Source organism: Canis aureus, chromosome 9 (genome assembly GCF_053574225.1).
Source record: "Canis aureus isolate CA01 chromosome 9, VMU_Caureus_v.1.0, whole genome shotgun sequence".
In the NCBI taxonomy this organism is placed as follows: Eukaryota; Metazoa; Chordata; class Mammalia; order Carnivora; family Canidae; genus Canis; species Canis aureus.
Genome location: NC_135619.1, coordinates 25,308,391 through 25,331,096, shown reverse-complemented (window position 1 = coordinate 25,331,096; position 22,706 = coordinate 25,308,391). Strand labels below are relative to the sequence as shown.

At 37.3% G+C, this 22,706-nt stretch overlaps 1 protein-coding gene and 1 long non-coding RNA gene across 14 annotated transcripts in view; one reads left to right on the top strand and one right to left on the bottom strand.

Moving 5' to 3' along the window:
- The window catches only part of LOC144320511 (uncharacterized), a 59,666-nt gene extending 51,560 nt beyond the window's left edge, over positions 1–8,106 (bottom strand). For all 3 annotated transcript variants that reach the window (XR_013386145.1, XR_013386144.1, XR_013386146.1), the window contains exon 1: positions 8,031–8,106. This is a non-coding gene — a long non-coding RNA (uncharacterized LOC144320511). The remainder of the gene's footprint in view (positions 1–8,030) is intronic.
- Positions 1–22,706, top strand: part of FSCB (fibrous sheath CABYR binding protein) — a 295,780-nt gene that overhangs the window by 148,029 nt on the left and 125,045 nt on the right. For 5 of the 11 annotated variants that reach the window (XR_013386143.1, XR_013386142.1, XR_013386136.1 and 2 more), the window contains exon 1: positions 7,418–8,192. The exons of 4 other annotated variants lie outside the window; for them this stretch is intronic. Coding sequence is in view for 2 of the 7 variants with exons in the window: in XM_077909156.1 (XP_077765282.1) it covers positions 4,244–7,168 (2,925 nt within the window). In the remaining 5 variants the exon portion in view is untranslated. Of the gene's footprint in view, positions 1–4,004; positions 4,096–4,235; positions 7,358–7,417; positions 8,193–22,706 lie in introns of those variants that run through there. 2 more of the 11 variants (XM_077909153.1, XM_077909156.1) reach the window with 2 other exon arrangements.

The window sequence follows — 22,706 nt, the reverse complement described above, 5'->3', positions numbered from 1 at the left end:
GATATGATTTAAATTTTCTTTAATGTTTTAAAAACATGTTTTGTCAGGTAACATATGATATATCCTGGATGATGTTTTGTCTGGGCTAGAGAAGATGTTTATTTACTTGCTGTTGGAAAGGATGTTCTATATGTATCTGTGAGGTCTATCTGGTCTAAAGTGAAGTTCAAGACCAAGTTTCCTTATTCATTTTCTATCTGGGTTATCTATTCATTAATGAAAGTGGTGAGTCCCCTACTTTTATTGTGTTGGTGCACAAATATTTACAGTTGCTATATCCAAAATAACAATACTTAGAATTTGCATGTTAATGCATCATTATTCCCCTATCTACTTCTTCCAGCACATTCTAATCGATGATTTCCTTAGCTCACTTAGTCTTTCCTCTTGCCACAGCAGAATTTTTTTCTTACAGTTCCTAAAATTTTCTTCCTGTTGTTACTCCCTTGGATACTTTATCAATTACTCTATCCTATAAACCCCTTTAGTCCTATTACTGTAGGTAATATATATTTTCTCTTCACTACTGAACAATATTTTCCACAATTTTTATATTTGTTTATTCAATTTCTCCCAGTATACAGTGAGATTCATAAGGACAGCAAAATGTGTTTTTGTGTTCTTGTTTCCCCAACCTGGCAACTCTCCCTTGAATATATAAATGCTCAATATTTTTTTGAGGTAATAATTACTTCCAAAAATTAAATAGAATTGGAAATAGACTTGTTGGCAAATGGTATGCACATTTTAGAAACATTTGGTATTTACTTTCAAATTATCCAGAATAAAGTTTGTATCAATTCAAACTTCTGCCAGTAATGTATAAACTATCCACTTAATAATATTCTCACTTTTGGGGCATATTAACTTTAAAATAAGCTTTGCAAATGTTACATTGGTATTTTAATTTTTATTTTAGAAGTGAACTTGATCTCTTTTATCTATTTATTGGTCACCTATTTTTCTACTATAAATTTTCTATTCATGTCCTTTGTTAATTTTTCTATTGTGAGTTTTAAATTGATTTCTAAAATCTTTTAGATATTAAATATAGCTCTTTGTCTATGTGATATTTTGTACTTATTTTTCCTAGATTTTCATTACACTTTAATTTTATTTTTAATTTACAGGGATTTTAGAATTTTGTGGCATCTATCTCCACATTTCCACTGAAATTGCTCTTACTAAAATTACCAATAGTCTTATAGTTATTATATCCAGTGGGCATTTTTCAGACTTCACCTTTTTTAATCTACTCAGAACAAAGCAATATAGGTCACAGTTTAGATATTTGGTGTATGTTGATTTGAAACATCTCTGCCACCTCTAAATCATAGCTTTCAAAGTTATTATAATAAAAAAATGAAACTAAGTGCTACTTAGCACATTTGTTTTTGGTAACATTAAATGCAAATCATCAGGTAGAAGCCTTTTAGTAAATCCCTCTGGTTTTATGAATATGGAAATGAGTCAAATATTGTGTGAAACCAAATGCCAGACCTGAATTAGAAATAAAGAAACTAGCTCTAGAGATTGAGAAAGAATTGGAAGTACAGCATTCCAAGTAGAAGTCAGAAGTATGGGGTTCTGAAAGAATATCGTATTAGTTTCCCAGAACTGCAGTAAGAAAGTATGACACACTGGGATAAAACAACAGAACTTTATTTTCTCACAGTTCTAGAGAGTCAAAGTCCTAAATAATTGGCAGAGCCATGGTCCCTCTGAAGACCGTGGGAGAGAATTCACTGTTTCTTTTAGCTTCTGGTAGCCCTAGGTATTCCTTGCTTTATGGCAACATAACACAAATCTCTGCCTCCATCTTCACATGGACATCTTCATTCTGTGTCTTTTCCCCCTCTTTTTATAAGGACAACTTGACCTGATTAAATTTACAAAGATCCTTTTTCCAAATAAGGTCACATTCACAGTGCCCAATATATCTTTTTGGGATACACAATTCCATCCATAATGGATATAAACCAAGTAAATGGGAAAAAACTGAATCATGTGAAATTTCTAACAAAGGGTAAAACACCAAACCCTAAAGTGTCAAGATAGGTTGAATAATGATTAGTTCATGAGATAGATCAGCCGGGAAAAAGGAGCATTTTAAGAAATTTGAGAAATATGAGAATTTAAGAAATATGAGGAATTGCTGTGAATTTAAGAAATATGAGAAATTGCTCCCTGAAATCCCTTGTAATTCCATTTGGAATTTCAAGTAAATTTTTAATTGATTATTTAGGCATGTTATGTTGCTTCTATAAATAAGCTAGTGACAAAGGCAGTTTAGTACAATAGGTTGGTGTAACTAAGGTTGATCAAAGTCTTTGTTATTTATTGGAGGGGAAAAATAAATATCAAATAATTAGAAATTGAAAATTCAACTGATATTGAAAATTCAATTTGTGTCTATGGAAGATTTGGTAAAACCTTATTTAAGTGGAGGCAGCAAAGTTAATGCAATTGCATAATCCAACTAATGCAATATTGGTTTTGACATTTATTTCTTGTTATAAATCAACCCCCCCAAAAAAATAAAAATAAAAAAATAAAAAATAAATCAACCCCAAATGGATTTTGAAGATACTCTATAAAATCTCAGAAACTTGATTACAAAAGACACATGCAATGTGTGACAGATGTATTTGATAACACCAGATCACAAAGAGGTTGATAAGCAACCTAATTTTCAAAGTACAACAGGTCTGATTAAAAATTATGTCCATTCTTTTGTAAAATGATTATTGTTATGCTTCACTCTATTAATTCTTATAAAGATAGAACATAGTGGAGCAGAATAGACAAAAATTAAAGCAGAGCAAGTTGAGATGTAGGACAAGCAACATGGTTTCTAACACATTTGTCCAATTACACTGAACAAATATTCACTGATTCCTGCCAAGAGACTGAGGTGGTTTTAGGGGCTAGGTCAAAGAATGTGAAAAGTATTAATTTATTTGGCTAAGATGACCTAACTACAATTATGGCTAATGCGTGTCAAACAAGGGTAATTATTCAATGACATTTTCATATTTCCTAGGGGCATAAAGAAATTTAAAAATATTTCTAGGTTAATCAAATTATGATTGTTTAAATATATTTGTCTCTGTGACTACATTTTTGAAGTCTGTATTTTTCCCTTTAACTTTCTGTAGACCAAAGTTATGTTTTTTTTGTACATCTTTTGATAAACTTTCATCTTGCTAGTAAAATTTTTGTGATGTGTAAGGTAAAGTTTTATTTACATTCCTAATATATTATACCATTTACAATTTGCTTAATTGAGTTTCCTCAATTTCAAGGCTTCAATTTGCAGTTTTTATCTTCATTAGAGAATTTATTCCTACTTGATTATTCAGTAGCTTATATATTTAAGAAAACATTTTATTTCACTTGACATATCTTTAGACATAACTTTTTTTTATTCGGTAAACTTTGGGTGGAACTATTTTCTGAAATAGTTGAAAATAAAAATATCTCAAGTTGTTTGACAATGCAAATATGCTATCTATAGATATATAGATATAGATAGATAGGCTCTTGTAGTTACTGAGTACTAAGGACATAGGAAAGGAGTTTACATGGAATGGACCTCAGAACTCACATTTTTCAAGCAATATTCACTTTCTTCTAAATCATGTAAGTATATATTTTGATAGAACATTGCCACATACATGTCTCAGTTGTTTCTTCAACAATTGAAAATAGGCTGCAGCATTCTGAGTTCTGCAGTATAACTGTCTTTGATAGCAGGATGAAAAGAGCAGAATTGAAAGTTCAAAAGCATCACTTTCGCTATTAGGAAGCAGCGTTACTGGAGTCTACTTGACATTCCTCCAATAGATAAATGCTTTTTTGAACTTGGTGTTTCAAACAGTAGCTCTCTGTCTTGCAGTCATTCTTTACAAGTATTTATACCATGTTAAAAAGTGCTTGGAATACCACCAATGGAACCTTGTAGGGAGAACTGACTGTGATGTCATAGACCTTTAAGGGAAACTTCTAGAAGTGAGATTAGTCATATGAGAGACTAAACAGGAAAGATGCTTACTGAGTAAGGTGGGATCCAACAAGAGTGTAGTACAGAATGCAGTAAGTTATGAATTACTTTTTTTCTAAGGTAGCTTAATAGAACAACACTTAATGAAGAAAGGCAAAGGCTTACCTATCTGGTACATTTGTGGTTCTTGATGATTAATTACTTGAAGACTAATACCTTTGAAATTCACCAGTTTTAGAAATGGAAGAGAGTGATGAACCTGATCAGCCCATCTCAGCAGGCAGGCAAGAAATTCGAAAAAGAAGACGACTCAGCCAATCAATGGTAGACAAATCCCAGCAGACTGAAGTAACAGAGAAAAAGAAACACTTGCCTATATCACAATCATCTGGTCCTAAATCTACCGTTAGTATTGGTAATATTCCTGGAAGCAAAGTCAATTATGAGTCTCTCAGAGTATCTTCTCAACTTCAGCAAACTTGGACAAAGAGAAAGCATGTACAGGATATGACTGATAAATCTCTGCAAACAGAGGCTATTGTAGAAGAGAAAAAAGAAGAAATCAGATCAGTCGGTGAAACAGTGGTACCTGAAGAAAAGCCAGCTGCTGTTGGAGCAGCAGTCCCTGAATTTCCAGAGACTGTTCAGGAAGTAGAAATTCCACCAAGCAGACATTCAGTTCAACTAAAAATAGACAGATCTCAGCAGACCAGTTGTACTGGAGACTGGTCAATGATGAACATTCCTCAAAAAGAAAAAGTGGACAAGGAACAGCAGACATACTTTAGTGAAACAGAAATAGTAGTTATTGGCCAACCAGATAGCTCTTTCTCAAAGTCAAATGAAGTTGTGCAAAAAAGTGAATCCTCAGGGAAGCTTTTCATTAGTGAATATCCTGAATTGCTACCCTCAACAAGTAGAGATGAAGAAATTAGGCGGATAAGTATTAGCAAATTTCTATTTAGTCAACAAAGCAAAAAAGGTTCTTTGGAACTTTCAGAAGATGAGCAATATGTTCTAGGTGATGTGTCTCCTACAGCAGAAGAGATCTTTGCTGAAGTCCAATCTCTGCCAGATGAGACTACTGCTGAAAACTTCCCTACTGAACCTCAGCCTCCACCAATTGAAGAGGCTCCTACAGAAGAGGGCCTTGCTACAATAGAGCCCACCCTAAGTGAAGAGGCTCTTTCAGAAGGGCCTCCTGTTGAAGTTCAGTCTCCAAAAGTTGAAGAAGCTCCTGTTGAAGTACAGATTTTCCCAGCTGAAGAGATTTCTGCAGAAGAGGCCCCTGCTAAAGTAGAGTCTATCCCTGCTAAAGAGGCTTTCTCAGAAGAGGTTTATCCTGAAGTTCAGCTTACAACAGCTGAAGAGCCTCCTATACGAGAGACTGAAGAATTTCAGCCTCTACTGGCTGAGACCTCCCCTGAAGTTCAGCCTCCACCAGCTGAGAAGACCCCTGCAGAAGAGGCCTCAGATGAAGTTCAGCCTCCACTGGCTGAGACCTCCCCTGAGGTTCAGCTTCCACCATCTGAGAAGGCCCCTGCAGATGAGACCTCTGATGAAGTTCAGCCCCCACCAGCTGAGACCTCTTCTGAAATTCAGCCTCCACCAGCTGAGAAAGCCCCTGCAGAAGAGGTCTCAGATAAAGTTCAGCCTCCACCAGCTGAGAAGGCCCCTGCAGATGAGACCTCTGATGAAGTTCAGTCTCCACCAGCTGAGAAAGCCCCTGCAGAAGAGGCCCCAGATGAATTTCAGCCTCCACCAGCTGAGAAAGCCCCTGCAGAAGAGGCCCCAGATGAAGTTCAGCCTCTACCAGCTGAAAAGGCCCCTGCAGATGAGACCTCTGATGAAGTTCAGTCCCCACCAGCTGAGACCGCTCCTGAAGTTCAGCCTCCACCAGCTGAGAAAGCCCCTGCAGAAGAGGCCCCAGATGAAGTTCAGCCTCCACCAGCTGAAAAGGCCCTTGCAGATGAGACCTCTGATGAAGTTCAGTCTCCACCAGCTGAGACCTCTCCTGAAGTTCAGCCTCCACCAGCTGAGAAAGCCCTTGCAGAAGAGGCCCCAGATGAAGTTCAGCCTCCACCAGCTGAGAAAGCCCCTGCAGATGAGGCCCCAGATGAAGTTCAGCCTCTACCAGCTGAGAAAGCCCCTGCAGAAGAGGCCCCAGATGAAGTTCAGCCTCCACCAGCTGAGAAGGCCCCTGCAGATGAGACCTCTGATGAAGTTCAGTCTCCACCAGCTGAGACCGCTCCTGAAGTTCAGCCTCCACCAGCTGAGAAAGCCCCTGCAGAAGAGGCCCCAGATGAAGTGCAGCCGCCACCAGCTGAGAAGGCCCCTGCAGATGAGGCCCCAGATGAAGTTCAGCCTCCACCATCTGAGAAGGCCCCTGCAGATGAGACCTCTGATGAAGTTCAGCCTCCACCAGCTGAGAAGGCCCCTGCAGAAGAGGCGCCAGATGAAGTTCAGCCTCCACCAGCTGAGACCTCCCCTGAAATTCAGCCTCCACCATCTGAGAAGGCCCCTGCAGATGAGCCCTCTGATGAAATTCAGCATGCACCAGCTGAGACGTCTCCTGAAGTTGAGCCTCCTTCAGCTGAGGAGGTCCCTGCAGAAGAGGCCCCAATTGACGTTCAGTCTCCACCAGCTGAGACCTCTCCTGAAGTTCATTCTCCACTACTTGAGGAGGCCCCTGTAGAAGAGGCCGCAGTTGAAATTTGTTCTACACCACCTGAGGAGGCTCCTAAAGAAGATACCTCAGCTAGAGTTTGGTCTGAACCCGCTGGGGTAGCTCTTGTTGAACCTCAGCATCCATCAGCTGAAGAAACGACTTTAGAAATGGTCCCTGTTGACAAACAGTTTCCAGCAGCTGAAGAGGACTTTTTTACACAAATTTCTGTAGAAGATGTCCTTGCTGAAGTTCAGCTTCCACCATCTGAACACACTGCTGCAGATGAGCCTTTGGTAGACCATATGTCTACTGAATATCAACATCTCCAGACAGCAGATGTCCCAGTGGTAAAATTAGAATCACTGGTTTTGGAAGATCAGCAAAAACCTGAAGAGCCTTTGGAACTAGATCCTGTCCCTGAAGATTTGTCTAATATCAAGAAAGAACAAGCTCCTGCCTTTGAAATAGAGGGTGTCTTTCATATAGAAATAAAATAGAGGCCTCTTTCTCAGCTGTAATCAGGTCTTAACTAAGCTAGCAATCAGAAGCTAGGGACTTATGGATGTACACACTTTAGAAAAGTGTAGCATTTGGAAGTCACTCTGTGAACAAGGAAATAAAAGGAAACCCCAAGACATGGACCACTGGTCAGAAAATGAACAATAAAAACTACAGGTTTAAAGTTACTGTGTTATCTTAATTCAAATCTAGCACATATAAAATATCCATTTGGAAATGAAGTAAGTTGATGATTGAAATAATTACTTAAAATATCCTTTCTATAATAAACCCTGTTGAAAAGGGTAAAGTAAGCTCTATAGCTGTATATTCTTCTCACTACATGTAGTTTGTAGTGGAAAAGGCAGTTTCTTTGCTACAGTTCTCTCATCTCCTTTGAGTTTTAGTCACATGGCTAAAGGTTTGTGTTTTTTCCCTCCTTATTATAATACATCACATTTTTTTTTAATACATCACATTTTTAATTCTTTTTCTATTTGATTCCTTCTGAGACCAGTATTCCTTTCCTGTTTTCATCCCTATCTTCTTGCATATTTTACATTTCCATATCTGGATAGGGAAATTTAATTCCTTTGTAAGTCTTTATTTTAATGAAGATAGCCTGGATAAAGTATTTTAAAAGGTGTGTAAACATAAAGAAAAATATGCTTCGATGGCCATGAGGGCATATTTCTACTTTTAATTTCATCTCAACTTAGAATGTAATGAGTCCTTTGGAAGCTTGGCTCAATTTTTGTATCCTGAATTTGTATGAAGAGAAACTTGAATAAAGTCAAATGACTAGTTGTTATATAGTAGTCTCCCCTTATCTGCAGTTTTGCTTTCCATAGTTTCACTTACCCAAGATCAACTGTGGTCCGGAAGCATATTTTCCTTCTGATGTACTTTCCCTTGAAGGTCAGTAGTAGCATACTGCTACATCACAATGCCTCTATCATTCACCACACTTCATCTCATCATGTAGGCATTTTATCATCTTACATCATCATCACAAAGAGAAGGGTGAGTACAGTACAAGAAGATATTTGAAAGAGAAAGACATTACATTCACATAACTTTTATTATAGGATATTGTTATAATTGTTCTAATGTATTATCAGTTATTGTTGTTAATCTCTTATTGTGCCTAATTTATAAATTAAGCTTTATTGTAGATATGTATGAAATAGGAAAAAACAGTATACATAGGGCTAATACTATACAGGATTTCAGGCATTCCCTGAGGATCTTTGACAGCACTCTCTGTGGATAAGAGGGAACTATTGGATAAGCTATTGACATTTTTAAAGAGTAATTATGAATTAATATAAGCTATATGTTAATAAATGACATCTTGGTTTCTATGGTTATGGCAACTTTTGGGAAAATATTTTCTTTAGCTACAATTTTGTTGCTATATGCTGAAATGAGATGATTCTCTTAAAAATTTAATTTGGTTAGTGTATTTTTCTGTTTAATAAAAACTCTAGATTGATGATTCCAGACTTTATTAAACTTTGATGCTCTATAATTGTTAGATTTTTCTCACATTCATCATTACCTATGTTTAGTGTATGATAAGAGCATGTGGCATTTTAAAAAAGATTTTGTTTATTTATTGAGAGAGCACAAGCGGAGGTGGGGAGTGGGAGAGGGAGAAGCAGGCTCCCCACTAAGCAGAGATTGCCACATGGGACTCCATCCCAGGACCTGGGATTATGACCTGAGCCAAAGGCAGATGCTTAACTGAGCCACCCAGGGGCCCTAGAACATGTGACATTTTGAAGTGATTTTTGTTAAGTACAATATTTTAAAAATATGTGCCAGATTTGAGGTTGACAAACATTATTCTAGACTTCTTGAATGAGAGTTGCTTTTTTGGTATTTCCAAGTCCTTAAAATGATTTTGTTTTCTAAGATACTTAAAATCCAGTTAAACTCCTTTTTCTAAATTTGAAGCTTTTTCTGTTTTAGATTTTTTAAAGGTTTTTGTTTAAATTTGAGTTAGTTAACAGTGTAATATTAGTTTCAGGTGTACAATATAATGTTTCAACACTTCCATACAACAACTGGTGCTCATCATGAGATGTGTACTCCTTAATCCCCATCACCTAGTTCACCCATCCCCTCACCCCATCCTTCTAGTAACTATAAGTTTGTTCTCTATAGTTAAGAGTCTGTTTCTTGATTTGTGTCTCTTTTCTCCCCCTTTGTTTGATTGTTTTGTTTCTTAAATTGTGCATATGAATGAGATCATATGGTATATGTCTTTTTCTGACTGACTTATTTCACTTAGTATAATACTCTCTAGCTCCACCTATGTCATTACAAACAGCAAGACTTCATTCCTTCTTTGGGTTATATATATATATATATATATATATATATATATATATATATGCAACAGCTTCCATATCTATTTATCAGTTGGTGTACTCGTGGGCTGTTTCCACAATTTGGCTATTGTAAATAAGGCTGCTATAACAATTGAGGTGCATATATCCTTTTGAAATGGTATTTTATATTCTTTGGGTAAATACCTAGTAGTGTGATTGCTGGATCATAAGATAGTTCTATTTTTAACTTTTTGAGCAACCTCCATACTGTTTTCCAGAGTGGCTGCACCAATTTGCATTGAACAGTGCACGAGAGTTCCCTTTTCATTACACCTTCACCAACACCTGTTGTTTCTAGATTTTAGCCATTCTGACAGGTGTGAGGTAATATTTGGTAGTTTTGATTTGGCTATTGAGTTTTATAAGTTTTTAATATATTTTTGAATGCCAACTCTTTATTAAAAATGTCATTTGCAAATATCTTCTCCCATTCTGTAGGTTGCCTTTTAGTTTTGTTGCTTGTTTCCTTTGCTGTGCAGAAGCTATTTATTTTGACGCTGTTTCAATAGTTTATGTTTGCTTTTGCTTCTTTGACATGGAACACCTTTCTAGAAAAATGGTGCTATGGCTGATGTCAGAAAAATTACTGCCTGTGCTTTCTTCAAGGACTTTTATGGTTTTCTGTCTCATATTTACATCTTTAATCCATTTTGCATTTATTTTTGTGTATGATGAAATAAAGTGGCCCAGTTTCATTCTTTTGCATGTTGATGTCCAGTTTTCTTGACATCATTTGTTGAAGAGACAGTTTTTTTTCCCATTGGATATTTTTTCCTGCTTTTGTTGTTATTTCTTCTCTCTTGTTTGTGATTTTATTTATTTGAGTCCTTTCTTCTTTTTGGTATGTCTGGTTGGAAGTTTATCAATTTTACTGATTTTTTCATTGAACCAACTCCTAGTTTCATTGATTTAAGCTATTTTTTGTTTTTGTTTCTATGTCATTTATTTTTGTTCTAGTTATTATTTCCTTTGCTCTTTTTAAATTTTTCCCCCTAGCTCCTTTAGGGGTGAGGTTAGGTTGTTTATTTGAGATTTTTCTTGCTTTTATCTCTGTAGTAGAGGGTCTCACTGATTTCTTCCATTCTTTCCTCAAGTCTAATGAGTATCTTTATGATCATTGCTTTAAATTCTCCATCAGGCATGTTACTTATATCTATTTTGCTTAATCTCTGGCCATAGCCTTTTCTTGCTTTTTCATTTGGGATAATTTCCTCTGTCTTCTCATTTTATCTAAGTCTCTGCCTGCTCTCTGTGTTAGAAATGCAAGTTAAACCCCTCCTGCTCCTGCAAGTAATGGCTTTATGAAGAAGAGGTCATGTAGTGCCTGGAATCTGGTACTTCAGGGAATGTCTCTGGTATGTGCTATCATACACTCTACTGTTCTGTTCTAGCTGCTCTCTCCCTCAGGCTAAGTCATCTGCAGGGGCTCTGCTTGCCTGCTGTGGGCAGTGTTTGGTTGGTCCCTGGCCTAAATGTGGCAGATTTTAACTATATGTGCTCTGGTCTGCTTGTGAAATGAGAGCCATCACCACCTCCACTGGAACCGAGGCCCTGCAAAACTATCTGGTTGGGAGACATGTGGAGACACATGTTTGTGCTGGCCTTCTGGAGGAAGGGCCCACCATACTGGGACTGAAGTGTGACTGAGAAAGGTAGTTCTTCTGGAACTTAGTGTAAACAAGTTAGGCAGTCAATGTCCATACTGTGCTGGTTCCCACAAGTGGCCTTGTACTTATGCTGAGGGGTATGGGAGGGAAATGGTACCAGCTAGCTCCTTTGCCTCTGGAGAAGTTTGTCCATGAACACTCTCCTTTAGAGACATACTCCAATAAGAACAAATAATATCGGGATCCCTGGTGGCGCAGCGGTTTGGCGCCTGCCTTTGGCCCAGGGCGTGATCCTGGAGACCCGGGATCGAATCCCACATCGGGCTCCCGGTGCATGGAGCCTGCTTCTCCCTCTGCCTGTGTCTCTGCCTCTCTCTCTCTCTGTAACTATCATAAATAAATTAAAAAAAAAAATTAAAAAAAAAAAAAAAAGAACAAATAATATCTCCACTATGTGCCCACAGGCACTCTTCAGATTGCTGTTTCCATGTTCTATATCCCCAGGTTGTTTGCTTGCTTTCTCTCCAAGAGAAATCCCAGTGTTTCTGAACTCTCCTAGAGCCCAGACTGCTGAGATTTAAAACTTCAGGCTTTATGTCCCTCTGCTTGCAAGAACTCACAAAATTGAGCTCTTCTCACTTTCCAACTTAATGGCTATGGGGAAACATTCTCCTTGTGCATTCCCCTATGAACCCCCTCTCTCTAGCCCTTCTCCATGACTGCAGCTCCCTCTCCTCTGCAGCAGCCAGGTTCTGTTTCTCCTCTAAACCATGTCTCCATACTTCCTATCTTCTTTGATGTGGCCTCTAGTCTACCTTTATTTTTTTTTTTTTTAAGATTTTATTTATTTATTCATGAGCGACACGCAGAGAAAGGCAGAGACATAGGCAAGGGAGAGACAGGATTTGTATGGGGAGCCTGATGCCTGACTTGATCCCAGGACCCTGGGATCATGACCTGAGCCAAAGGTAGATGCTCAACCACTGAGCCACTCAGGTGCTCTGGCCTCTTCTCTACCTTTAGTTGTGGCATTTTTACTGCTGGACTTTAGGTCAATTTGTGGGATATGGTATTTAGGATGATTTAATAGTGATCTAGTTGTATTCATGGGATGAAGCGAGCCAGGGTCTCCTACTCTGCTGCCATCTTCCCCAGATCTATTTTAGATTTTTATGTCTTCTTTGGAAAAATGTTTATTCAGGTCATTTGTCTATTTTAATGTTGGTTTTTTTGGTGTGTTTTTTTTTTTTTTTGTATGAATTCTTTGTATACTTTAGAAATTAACTCAGTATTGGATAGATGCTTTGCAACTATCTTTTCCCATTTCATAGGTTGCTTTTTCATTTTGTTAATGGTTTTCTTTTGCTGTACCAAAGCTTTTTAATTTAATGTAGTCTCTCGTTTATTTTTTATTTTGTTGTATTTGCTTTTGGGATCTAAAAAAAGATCATTGCCAAGACCAATGTCAAGGAGCTTACCCTGTATGTTTTCTTCTAGGAGTTTTATGACTTCTGGTCTTCCACTCAAGTCTTTAATGTATTTTGAGTTAAATTTTATGTATGATGTAAGATGAAGAGTGCAGTTTCACTTTTTTACATGTGAATATACAATTTATTGAATGCCATTTATTGAATAGACTTTCCCAATGCATATTTTAAGCTTCTTATTTACTTAAGTAACCCCTATACCCAATGTGGAGCTCAAACTCACAATCCTGAGATTGAGTATCATGCTCTTCTAGCAGAGCCAGTCAGGTGACATCCCCTCCCATTTCATATTCTTAGTAACTTTGTTGAAAATTAATTGAACATTAATTATATGCATGTGTTAATTTCTGGGCTTTCTATTCCATTGATCTACACATCTGTTTTAATGCCAATAACATATTGTTTTGATTATTATTATTACTTTTAAATATTTTATTCATTTATTCATGACAAGCACAGAGAGAGAAAGAGAGTCAGAGACACAGGCAGAGGGAGAAGCAGACTCCATGCAGGGGGCCTGACACGGGACTCGATCCTGGGTCTCCAGGATCACACCCCGGGCTGAAGGTGGCACTAAACTGCTGAGCCACCAGGGCTGCCCTGTTTTGATTATTAAAGCTTTGTTATAGCATTTGAAATCAGGAAGTGTGAAGCCTGCACCTTTTTTCTTCTTGGTCAAAGATTGCTTTGACTTAGGGTTTTTGGTGGTTCCACAAAAATTTTAGACACTCTTTCTGTTCCTGTGAAAAATGCCACTGGAATTTTGGTAGAGATTGCATTGAATCTATAAATGGCTTTAGGGTAGTAGGGACATTTTAACAATATTTATTTTTTCCCATCCATGAATGTTGAATATCTTTCTCTTTATTTGTGTCTTTAATTTCTTTCATCAATGTCTTTCAGTGTACAGATATTTTATCTTCTTGGTTAATGTATTCCTAAATAATTTATTGTTTTTGTTGATGCTGTAAATGGGATGGTTTTCTTAATTGCTCTTTCCAGTAGTTCACTTTTAGTGTATAGAAACTTAACTGATTTTGTATGTTCATTTTGTATCCTGCAATTTTAATGAATTCATTTATTCTGAAGTTTCTGGTAAAGTCTGTAGGGTTTTCTACTTAAAATATGTCATTATAGGTAGAGATAATTTTTTTTTGTCTTCCTTTCCAATTTGGATGACTTTTATGTCTTTTTCATACTTAATTGCTCTCGCTAGGATTTCCAGTGCTATGTTGAATAAAAGTGGCAAGAATGAGCATCTCTGTCTTGCTCCTGATCTTCAAAAGAAAGCTTTCAGCTTTTTGAATATGATGTTAGCTCTGGGCTTGTCTTATGTGGCCTCTATTATGATGAGATAAGTTCCTTCCCTATCCAATTTGCTTGTAGTCTTTATCATAAAAGAATGTTGATTTTGTCAAATGCTTTTTCTGCACCCTTTCAGAAGATTATGGAACTAACAACTGCTTTTTTTTATTTTGGTCCTCTGTGAGTTGAATGCAAACCTTGTTGGCTTTCAGAAGTAGATAATTTAGAGTCCCAAACCATTTGGTGGTGGTCTTAAAAGTTGGGGCACTGGATGTGTGGTTCAAGCTTTTTACTCCTGAGGAAGAACCTGGGCATTAAAGAGTTCCTTCCTGATTATACAGTGCTATGCCTTGGGGTAGGATTTATAGAAAGAGTATGTCTCAGACTTTATCTATTTCAAGTATTTTCTAATTTGCTTGATATGTAGAAGTTATTCAGCTAGTTTCTGAATTTCTCTCAGAGGGAACTGCTCTATATGTAGCTGTATCTGTGCATCTGTGGAAGGAGGGAAATACAGGAACATCCTATGTTGCCATCATAATAAAAGCCATCTTGGTCTGGACCCTAAGAGGGACTTTTGCTCGGGAAAATTCCCACTAGAAAGTTACATGAAAAATTATATTTCTCAATAGATGTATGGCTGTTTGTGGTATCTGCTATAATATTTCATCTTTTTTATGTCCATAAGATCGGTATTGATATTCTGTTTCTAATTAAGATAAAATTATCGGTATTTTATATCAATAAGTATTAGTAACTGTTTTCTTTCTCTGTCTCTTTCTATATCTCTCTCTTTAAAATAAAAAATCAGTCTGGCTTGAGGTATATTAGTTTTATTGATCTTTCCAAAGAATCAACCTTTGGTTTCATTTATGTCCCTACTTTTTTTTTTAATTTAATGACTTCTCTCATCCTTATTATTTATATTTTTCTACTTCTACTCCCTTATGTATTGTTTTTTTTTCAGATGTCATCTGATGTCATTGATTTAATCTTTATATCTTTTTCTTTTTTTTAAGATTTTGTTTATTTATTCATAGAGAGACACACAGAGAAAGAGGGGGAGAGAGAGAGAGAGAGAGAGAGAGAGAGAGAGGCAGAGACACAGGCAGAGGGAGAAGCAGGGAGCCCAACGTGAGACTCGATCCCGGGACTCCAGAATCACACCCTGGGCTGCAGGTGGCGCTAAACCGCTGCACCACCGGGGCTGCCCATCTATCTTTTTTAGCTGCGCATCTATCTTTTTTAATGTGGTCTTTTAGTACTGCACATTTCTGTTTTTTTTTTTTTTTTTTTTAATGATAGTCACACACACACACACACACACACACACACACACACACACACAGAGGCAGAGACACAGGCAGAGGGAGAAGCAGGCTACATGCACCAGGAGCCCGATGTGGGATTCGATCCCGGGTCTCCAAGATCGCTCCCTGGGCCAAAGGCAGGCGCTAAACCGCTGCGCCACCCAGGGATCCCTGCACATTTCTTTCAGCAGTGTTTTAGCTGCATCTCATAAGTTCCAATACCTCGTTCTTTCATTGCCATTCAGTTCAAATATTTTACAACTTCATTTTGTATCATTTGATATATGAGTTACTAAAGAATATGTTATTTGATTTCTAAATATTTGGAGATTTTTCAGATTTATTTCTGCTATTGATTTTAACTTAATAATGTTATTGTCATAAAATGTACTTAGTTTGATTTGACCTTTTCAATTTATTGAGACTTGTTTCATAGCCTAGCATATGGCCTATCTTGGTAAGTGCTCTGTGTTCTAAGATATTCTATTGTTTTCGGTTGGAGTGTTCTATAAATGTCAGTTTTAGAATCAACAATTGGTTGACAGTGTTGTTTACTTCTTCTATATCATTACTGATTTTCTATCCACCTGTTCTCTAGATTATTGAGAGAGTTATGCTGAAATCTCTAACTATAATTATGGATTTGTCTATTTCTCCCTGAAGTTCTATCAGTTTTTGCCTCATGTATCATGAGGCTTTTGTGTTGGCTGCATAAATGTTTAGAATTATTGTCTTCTTGATAAAGACTCCTTTTATTCCTGGTAATAGCCTCTCATCGGTAACATTGTTACTTGTCAGGTTTAGATCCTTAATATCCTTTCCTTTATTTACTGTGGCCATTATGTGCTTTTCTTATTTTAGCCTTTCTTTTTCTAAATAAGCTTTCCTATTATTGCCAGAGTTATTTTTTTTTATAATACACATCTGCTCATGCAGTTATTTGCTTATAGAATAAACCCTATATTCCTTACAATGATAGCCATGACCCTTTACATCTACTATAACCTACTTAAACTACCCTTATTAATTATAGAGTAGTAGTAGAAAGTAAAGGTTAAAATCATGACTGCTAGTTAGCAAATCCTGACTCATTACTTACAAGCTGTTTAGCAAGTCAGATTAATTAACTGCTCCATGCCTCATTTACTCATCTGAAAAATAATAAGCATAATACCTAACCAATAGGATTGTTGTAACAAAATAGTTAATCCATATTAAGTTCATTGAATGGTACCTAGCACAGAATCAGCAACAATTGCTGGTTCCTGCTCTCATCATTGTTACTTGCATTCTTTCTTTCTTGGGACATTCACTTTTTGTATTTAAGTTCTTATCATACCTGGCAATTATTGTTATGCTACAACTGTCTCTTATTTGTTCATTATGTTTTAGTCATTTGTGTCCTGGAGAGCCTGGGTCATATTAATTAACTAATTAAAGATTTATTTGTTTATTTATTTTTAGAGAGAGAGAGAGAGAGTAAGCACATAGGAGCAGGGGGTAGGGGCAAAGGGAGGGAGAGAATCTCAACCAGACTCCCCGTAGAACATGGAGCCCAATTCAGGGCTGGATCTCATAACTCTGAGATCATGACCTGAACCAAAATCAAGAGTCAGATGCTTAACTGACTGAGCCATGAGTCATATTTAAAGTTTTTATTTTAGCAGGCAGCTGCCCTGCTTTGGTTTACATATCCTGGCCTACTTTTATGGGCTGCGGTTCCAATGAAGATTTAATTTTCAAAGACTTTGTAGTGCTATTTTGGTCTGCCCTTTACCTTGGAACTTCCACTGGTTCCTGCTGAAGCCACCTGAGGAGGCCAAAGGAGCTTTTACTGGCCAGGCTGCCTGGTGCCTCTCGGGTACAGGAGGGAGAGGTTCATTCTTACCAAGAATAAGAAGCTTCCCTGGCAGGCAGTTGTGTGGCAGAATGTTCCTTGCCGGTGCCCCTGCTACCCTGTGTCGCCTTTTGGAGGATGGAGCATTTCAGGCCCATGAGGACAAACAGGCTTACAGGCTAGACATTATTGTTTGTTTGTTTTTGTTTGCTTTAAATTTTTTTTTTTTATTGGAGTTCGATACGCCAACATAACACCAGTGCTCATCCCGTCCAGTGCCCCTCTCAGTGCTCGTCACCCAGTCACCCCGTCCCCCTGCCCACCTCCCCTCCCACTACCCCTTGTTTGTTTCCCACAGTTCCCATGTTTTGTCACCCTTTCTGATTTTTCCCCCTCATTTCAGGCTAGACATTATTGTGATGGGATTTCCCTTTCCTGGTGCCAATAGTGTCCCTAGGTAAAGACATGTTGGAGGAGAATCTCAGATCTGGCTAGAAGGAGAGAACTTCCCTGGCTTCACATTATTGGTGGAGCTCCTGATCCATTTCCTTTTCAAATACCTGCTGTGTTTGCTTGGTCTTGATGGCAGGCTTCCTTTTGACCCAAGGGAGGAAGAATACTACCTGGACTACCTTCTGTGGCTAGGTTGTGCACTGGGAAATAGTGCGCCTGTGTCATGGTCTTTGGTTGGGGAAAGGCTTGTAAGATGCCCTGCCAATACACTCACTGGACCTCTAGTCCTGGGGTCTCTAACCAGTCTGCCTGCCAATTTCCACCTTCCAGATTTCTCCTTCTCATTGCCTCTTGAATTATTTCCAGGGTACTTAGCAGGGTAGAAAAGGGAGAAATGAGTATGTGCAATCTTGCTGGGACTGGGAGTCTCTTTCTCCTCATTTGGAATTTTCTTGATCTCCATTAATTACCTCTAATTTATGAGATCCTATTTATTCATCAAGTCATAGTTTAGCCAGCAACTTCTCCATGAGAATTGCCTTGAAGCTGGTGCTTATCATCTTCTATATCTACTCATTGACAAGCTGCTTTTCCTGTGGATTTTATCTCCTTTACTGTTATTCTGAATAATTCTTCTTGGTCCTAACAATGGCCAATCCCTTTACCGAGGTGCCAGATTCTGTTCCTTCCTGCTGACTCAATGATACAGATTTGGCTAATCTCTTCTTTCCCCCTGCATCATCAATGTTTCACCAGATCTCATCAAAGTTTCTCTTCCTACTCATTCTCATTTGCTTTCAAACATGCCTTTTATTTTCACCTATTTTAAGTAAATAAGCAAATAGATATCCTCTTCATACTTTCCTCTTAAGCTGCTGCTCCATTCCTTGGCTTTCCTTGACAGCAAGTACTGTATTCAATTACTCTCTGTCCTATTCTTTTGAACTTTTTCTAAACAGGCTTTCACTCCTACTGCTCCAGTGAAACTGCTCAGTAATCATTGGCAAATGCAATAGGTAACACCTATCCTCATTTAGTCTAATAACACAATTTAACACAGTGGAGCATTTGCATTTGGTATTCTTTCTTCGTTGATCTATCATCCTCTGTACTTCTGGGATGCTTTCCTCCTATCTTATTGGCTAATTATTCTCAATCTTCTTTGCTGATTTCTCTTTGTCATCCTGATGCTGAAGAAACCCCAGGGTTCTGTTTCTGTATCTCTTTTCTCTCTCTACATTGACTTCCTTCATAAACTCATTTAATCTCATAGCTCATATCCCATCTGTATCATCTGATGGTGTATATGGCCTACCCAAAACCTCCACTTGTATGACTAATAGACCTCTTTCCACTGTAAAGGTGCTACTATTTTGAAATAGCCAGAATGTTGTTTTTTCATCTCCATCAGTATCTTGAGACAATGAAACCAATTTTGAGGCCATAACTGGCTATGAAAGACAGGAATGCTTATAGTGGCACACTGCATCCTGAGAAGTGTAGTTCTATAAGAAAAAGAAAAAAAAGGGAAATGGAGATTAGATGGGGAAGTGGGAAAAAGGCTTTGTTTTGAGCATATTTTGATATTATAAATAAAAATTTGTTCCATTATTTTTGAGTGTCATGTAGCTAAGTGGGGGAAGATGGTTGGGTAGAAGTTTTTATCTCCTTCAGCAGAACTCTAAGAATGAGTCTTGAAAAAGAGAACTTGAAGTTACTCTTCAAGTCATAAGAGATACTTTTAAGACCATCAACCAGAAACAATTCTCAGATCATTAGGAGTCCTTTATGAAGCCAACTACACATAATTGAACTGGCAAGCAAAATACATCTCTGAGAATGTGAATGTGTTGGTATCTTTTTTTATAATAGTATATAAGTGATATTTAAAAAAATAGGAACTCTTGGTTATTAGCATGATCCTTTAATTTGACACAAGAAATATCTTTTGGGATGCTTTTCTTTTTGTTAGGTTTTACCGTAGAACTCACATGTGCATTCTTACTTAGGCCTAGAAAAAAGACTAAAGGAATTTTTGTATGGCTATGATGGCTAATAATATTGTTACTTTGGCTAGGCTATAGTACCCAGTTATTTAATCAAATACTTAGGTCTAACTGTTGCTGTGATGATATCTTAAAGATACAGATAATAGCTACAAGTTGACTTTAAGTAAAGGAGATTACCCCTGATAATGTAGGTGATCCTCATCCAATCAGTTGCAGGGTTTATGAGCAAAAATAGAGGCTTCCTGGTGAGGGAATTCTGTCTGAAGACTGAAGCATAAATGTTTGCCTGAGTTTCCCACCTTCTGGCCTTCTGTATGGATTTTGGATTTGGTAACCCCCACATTTGTGGAAGGCAATTCCTTAAAATAAGTCTCATTATATATATATATATATATATATATATATACACACACGCACATATATAATTACATATATTTATGATAAAAAGTATTTTATTATATATAACAAATATATCTATCTCCTATTATATCTTGACTGATACAGTATTTATCTTTGAGTTTGGAATTATGGGTGTCTTTTTCTTACTTTGTATTTTTCTATATACCACATTGTCCTTAATGAACATATTTTACTGTTTCAGGGAAAGAACGTAAAGTGGGTTTGACCAATCTCCCAAGTATTTAGGAACTTTTAAGAGAATTCTGTTTTCTGTGATGAGACATTGTCACTTTTGGCCGTGCTAGAGATATATTTGCAATTTTCATGCCAAGTTGGGCTAACCCAAATTATGTATTTGGAGTTTCAAGCAAATTTTGATATATTTCTCTTAAAACTTGTTTTAAAATATCACCATGGGAATTGATGATTAGAAAGATTTTATGGCTATGGTAATAACTGGCATAGAGAGAGAAGAAAACAAAACCCAAACCAAAACAAACCAAAACAAAAAAGAAATCCTATAGCATGTCATAGTCAAGTAATGTGACAGAATAAATCATATTACCATATTACTGGCTTATTTCCTTTACTAATGAGGTTTCTGAATTAGCAAGTTAGAAAAAAGTTAGACTTAGTGAATTCTGATTTTAGGATTTGATGAGATTTCTTTTGATGTCTGAAAAATATGAAGAACTTCTAGGCTAGATGATGCTTGATTTAGATGTTGAGTTACTGAATCTGCCTGATACAGTCTATATATTTTCTCTGTGGATTATGAGCATGGCTATCAGCTAAGAGTAAGGGGACCAGAGGTGGGATTTAATAGAATGTTAAACGGAGATTTTTGACTAGTATATGTGGAGGAATGGAAGAGGAACTTGACCAGAAAGTATAACATGATTGCAAAGAGGGATTGAAATTTAGCTAAGGTAAGGTCAATGTGATGCATAAATGAACAGCTAGGTTGCATTAATAGAAATGGTATCTAGAATGTGAGGGAGGTGCCTGCCCCATTCCACTCTACACTAGAAGGCTGGATTTCTTCTGGACTATGATACTCTAACTAGAAAATATTTATGGGTGACCAGGCAGATGTTAGGAACTTGGCTCAATATCATGTCACATGTTGAATGATGGAAAGATTGGAGACGGTTAGCTGAGAGAAAAGCAGACTTCCAGAATGGGCCTCAGATAATTGAACTGGAATCGATAGTTGGAAGTTACAGGGAACCTTTTTACAACAGTTTAAAGAAGCATTTAAAAAAGCTGTTCAAATACACAAAGTATAGCTTTAATCTAGATATTTGATCACCCGCTAGAGATGTAAGTGCAGCAGGGCTAAGGTGAGGTCCAAGAATATGTAATTTTTAAAACTTCACAAGATAATCTGTAATATAGCTAGATTTGGGTTGCAGAGCTGGTTAATGTAGTGAATACTTGAACTAAATGATAGCTCAGATCCTTTCTAAACTGGGATTGCATGAATCTGCAATTGACCACATACTAGAGACCACCAGAAGTTGTTTTCAAAGAAGTACTAATCCTTATGCAGGCTTTTCTTGTAGCTTTAGGGAAGAGTTGACTTCTGGATAATTAGTTTGTTTTCTGTGGCTACTCAACATAGCTCTGCCCATTGCTTAAGATATGACTCACTTAATGCAACTTATCTAGTTACTCATCAGTGCTGATGCTGATCTGTGTCTGAAATGCTTTAGTCAGAAGTACTAGCAGGAGTGCAGTTTAAGGCTGAGTTCTTGTACTCATGCATAAGGAGGTCACTTGGGATTTCCAATTTTGGAGGGCTTCAACCCTGGCAGAAGATGAAGCATATCATGGATCCTGGTCTGCTGTTCTTCATCGTCTTTGTTGGCCATTTTGTCTGTATTCACAAATCTGGAAATGGTATCCAAAGCAGTGGCTGGGAAAATTCCCTCTACAATATCCATGGAAAGGAAAAGTTACTAATGATATTTCTACAAAGTACATTTTCAGCAGTTCTAGGGACAATAGCTTCATAGAGAAGAGGTCAAGCACTTCCTCCCATGGTGTTCTGTCAGACATCAACTTTCTTGTAACCAAAAATATAATAGTCCCTGCTCCTCTGGGCATGATAGACTGAATTTTGCTTCTAACAACAATTTTTTAAAAAATCTCTTTTAGTTATGTCATTCTCATGAAAGGATGTTACTCTCTTTGTAAGCCATGGTCACAGATTCTAAGTTTTTAGATACCCTCTTGGCCAAAGTTTCCCAAACATGTCCAATGATGAGAGTCATTTGGGGAACTTATTAAAAACACAACTTTGTAGGTCTTAGCACTGGAAATTCACATTCAGTGGTTCTAGGATAGGCCTGACAATCTGTATTTTTAATGAAGTATTCAGATGGCTCTCTAGATTAGCAGTTCCCAAAGGTGGTTTCTAATTAGAATTATCTGGAGAGTGGTCACACATAGACATTCATAGGTCCCAGACATACATACTGATTAAAAATTTCTGGAAGAGGAACTTGAGAAATTTGTATTTTTAGTTTCTCCAAAGGATGCCCATGTGTAGCCCCTATGAAGCATAAATACCTCTGGATTTTACTTCCCATAAGAGAGAGTATTTGATTTGGGCCTTTAGGTATGGTTGCCTCATTAAATGTAGAAAGAACAATGATATCTTTAGAAAGAACCAAGATGAAATTCTGTACTGATCGCAGGGACAAAACATTCAGTTTGACTTAAATTGTAT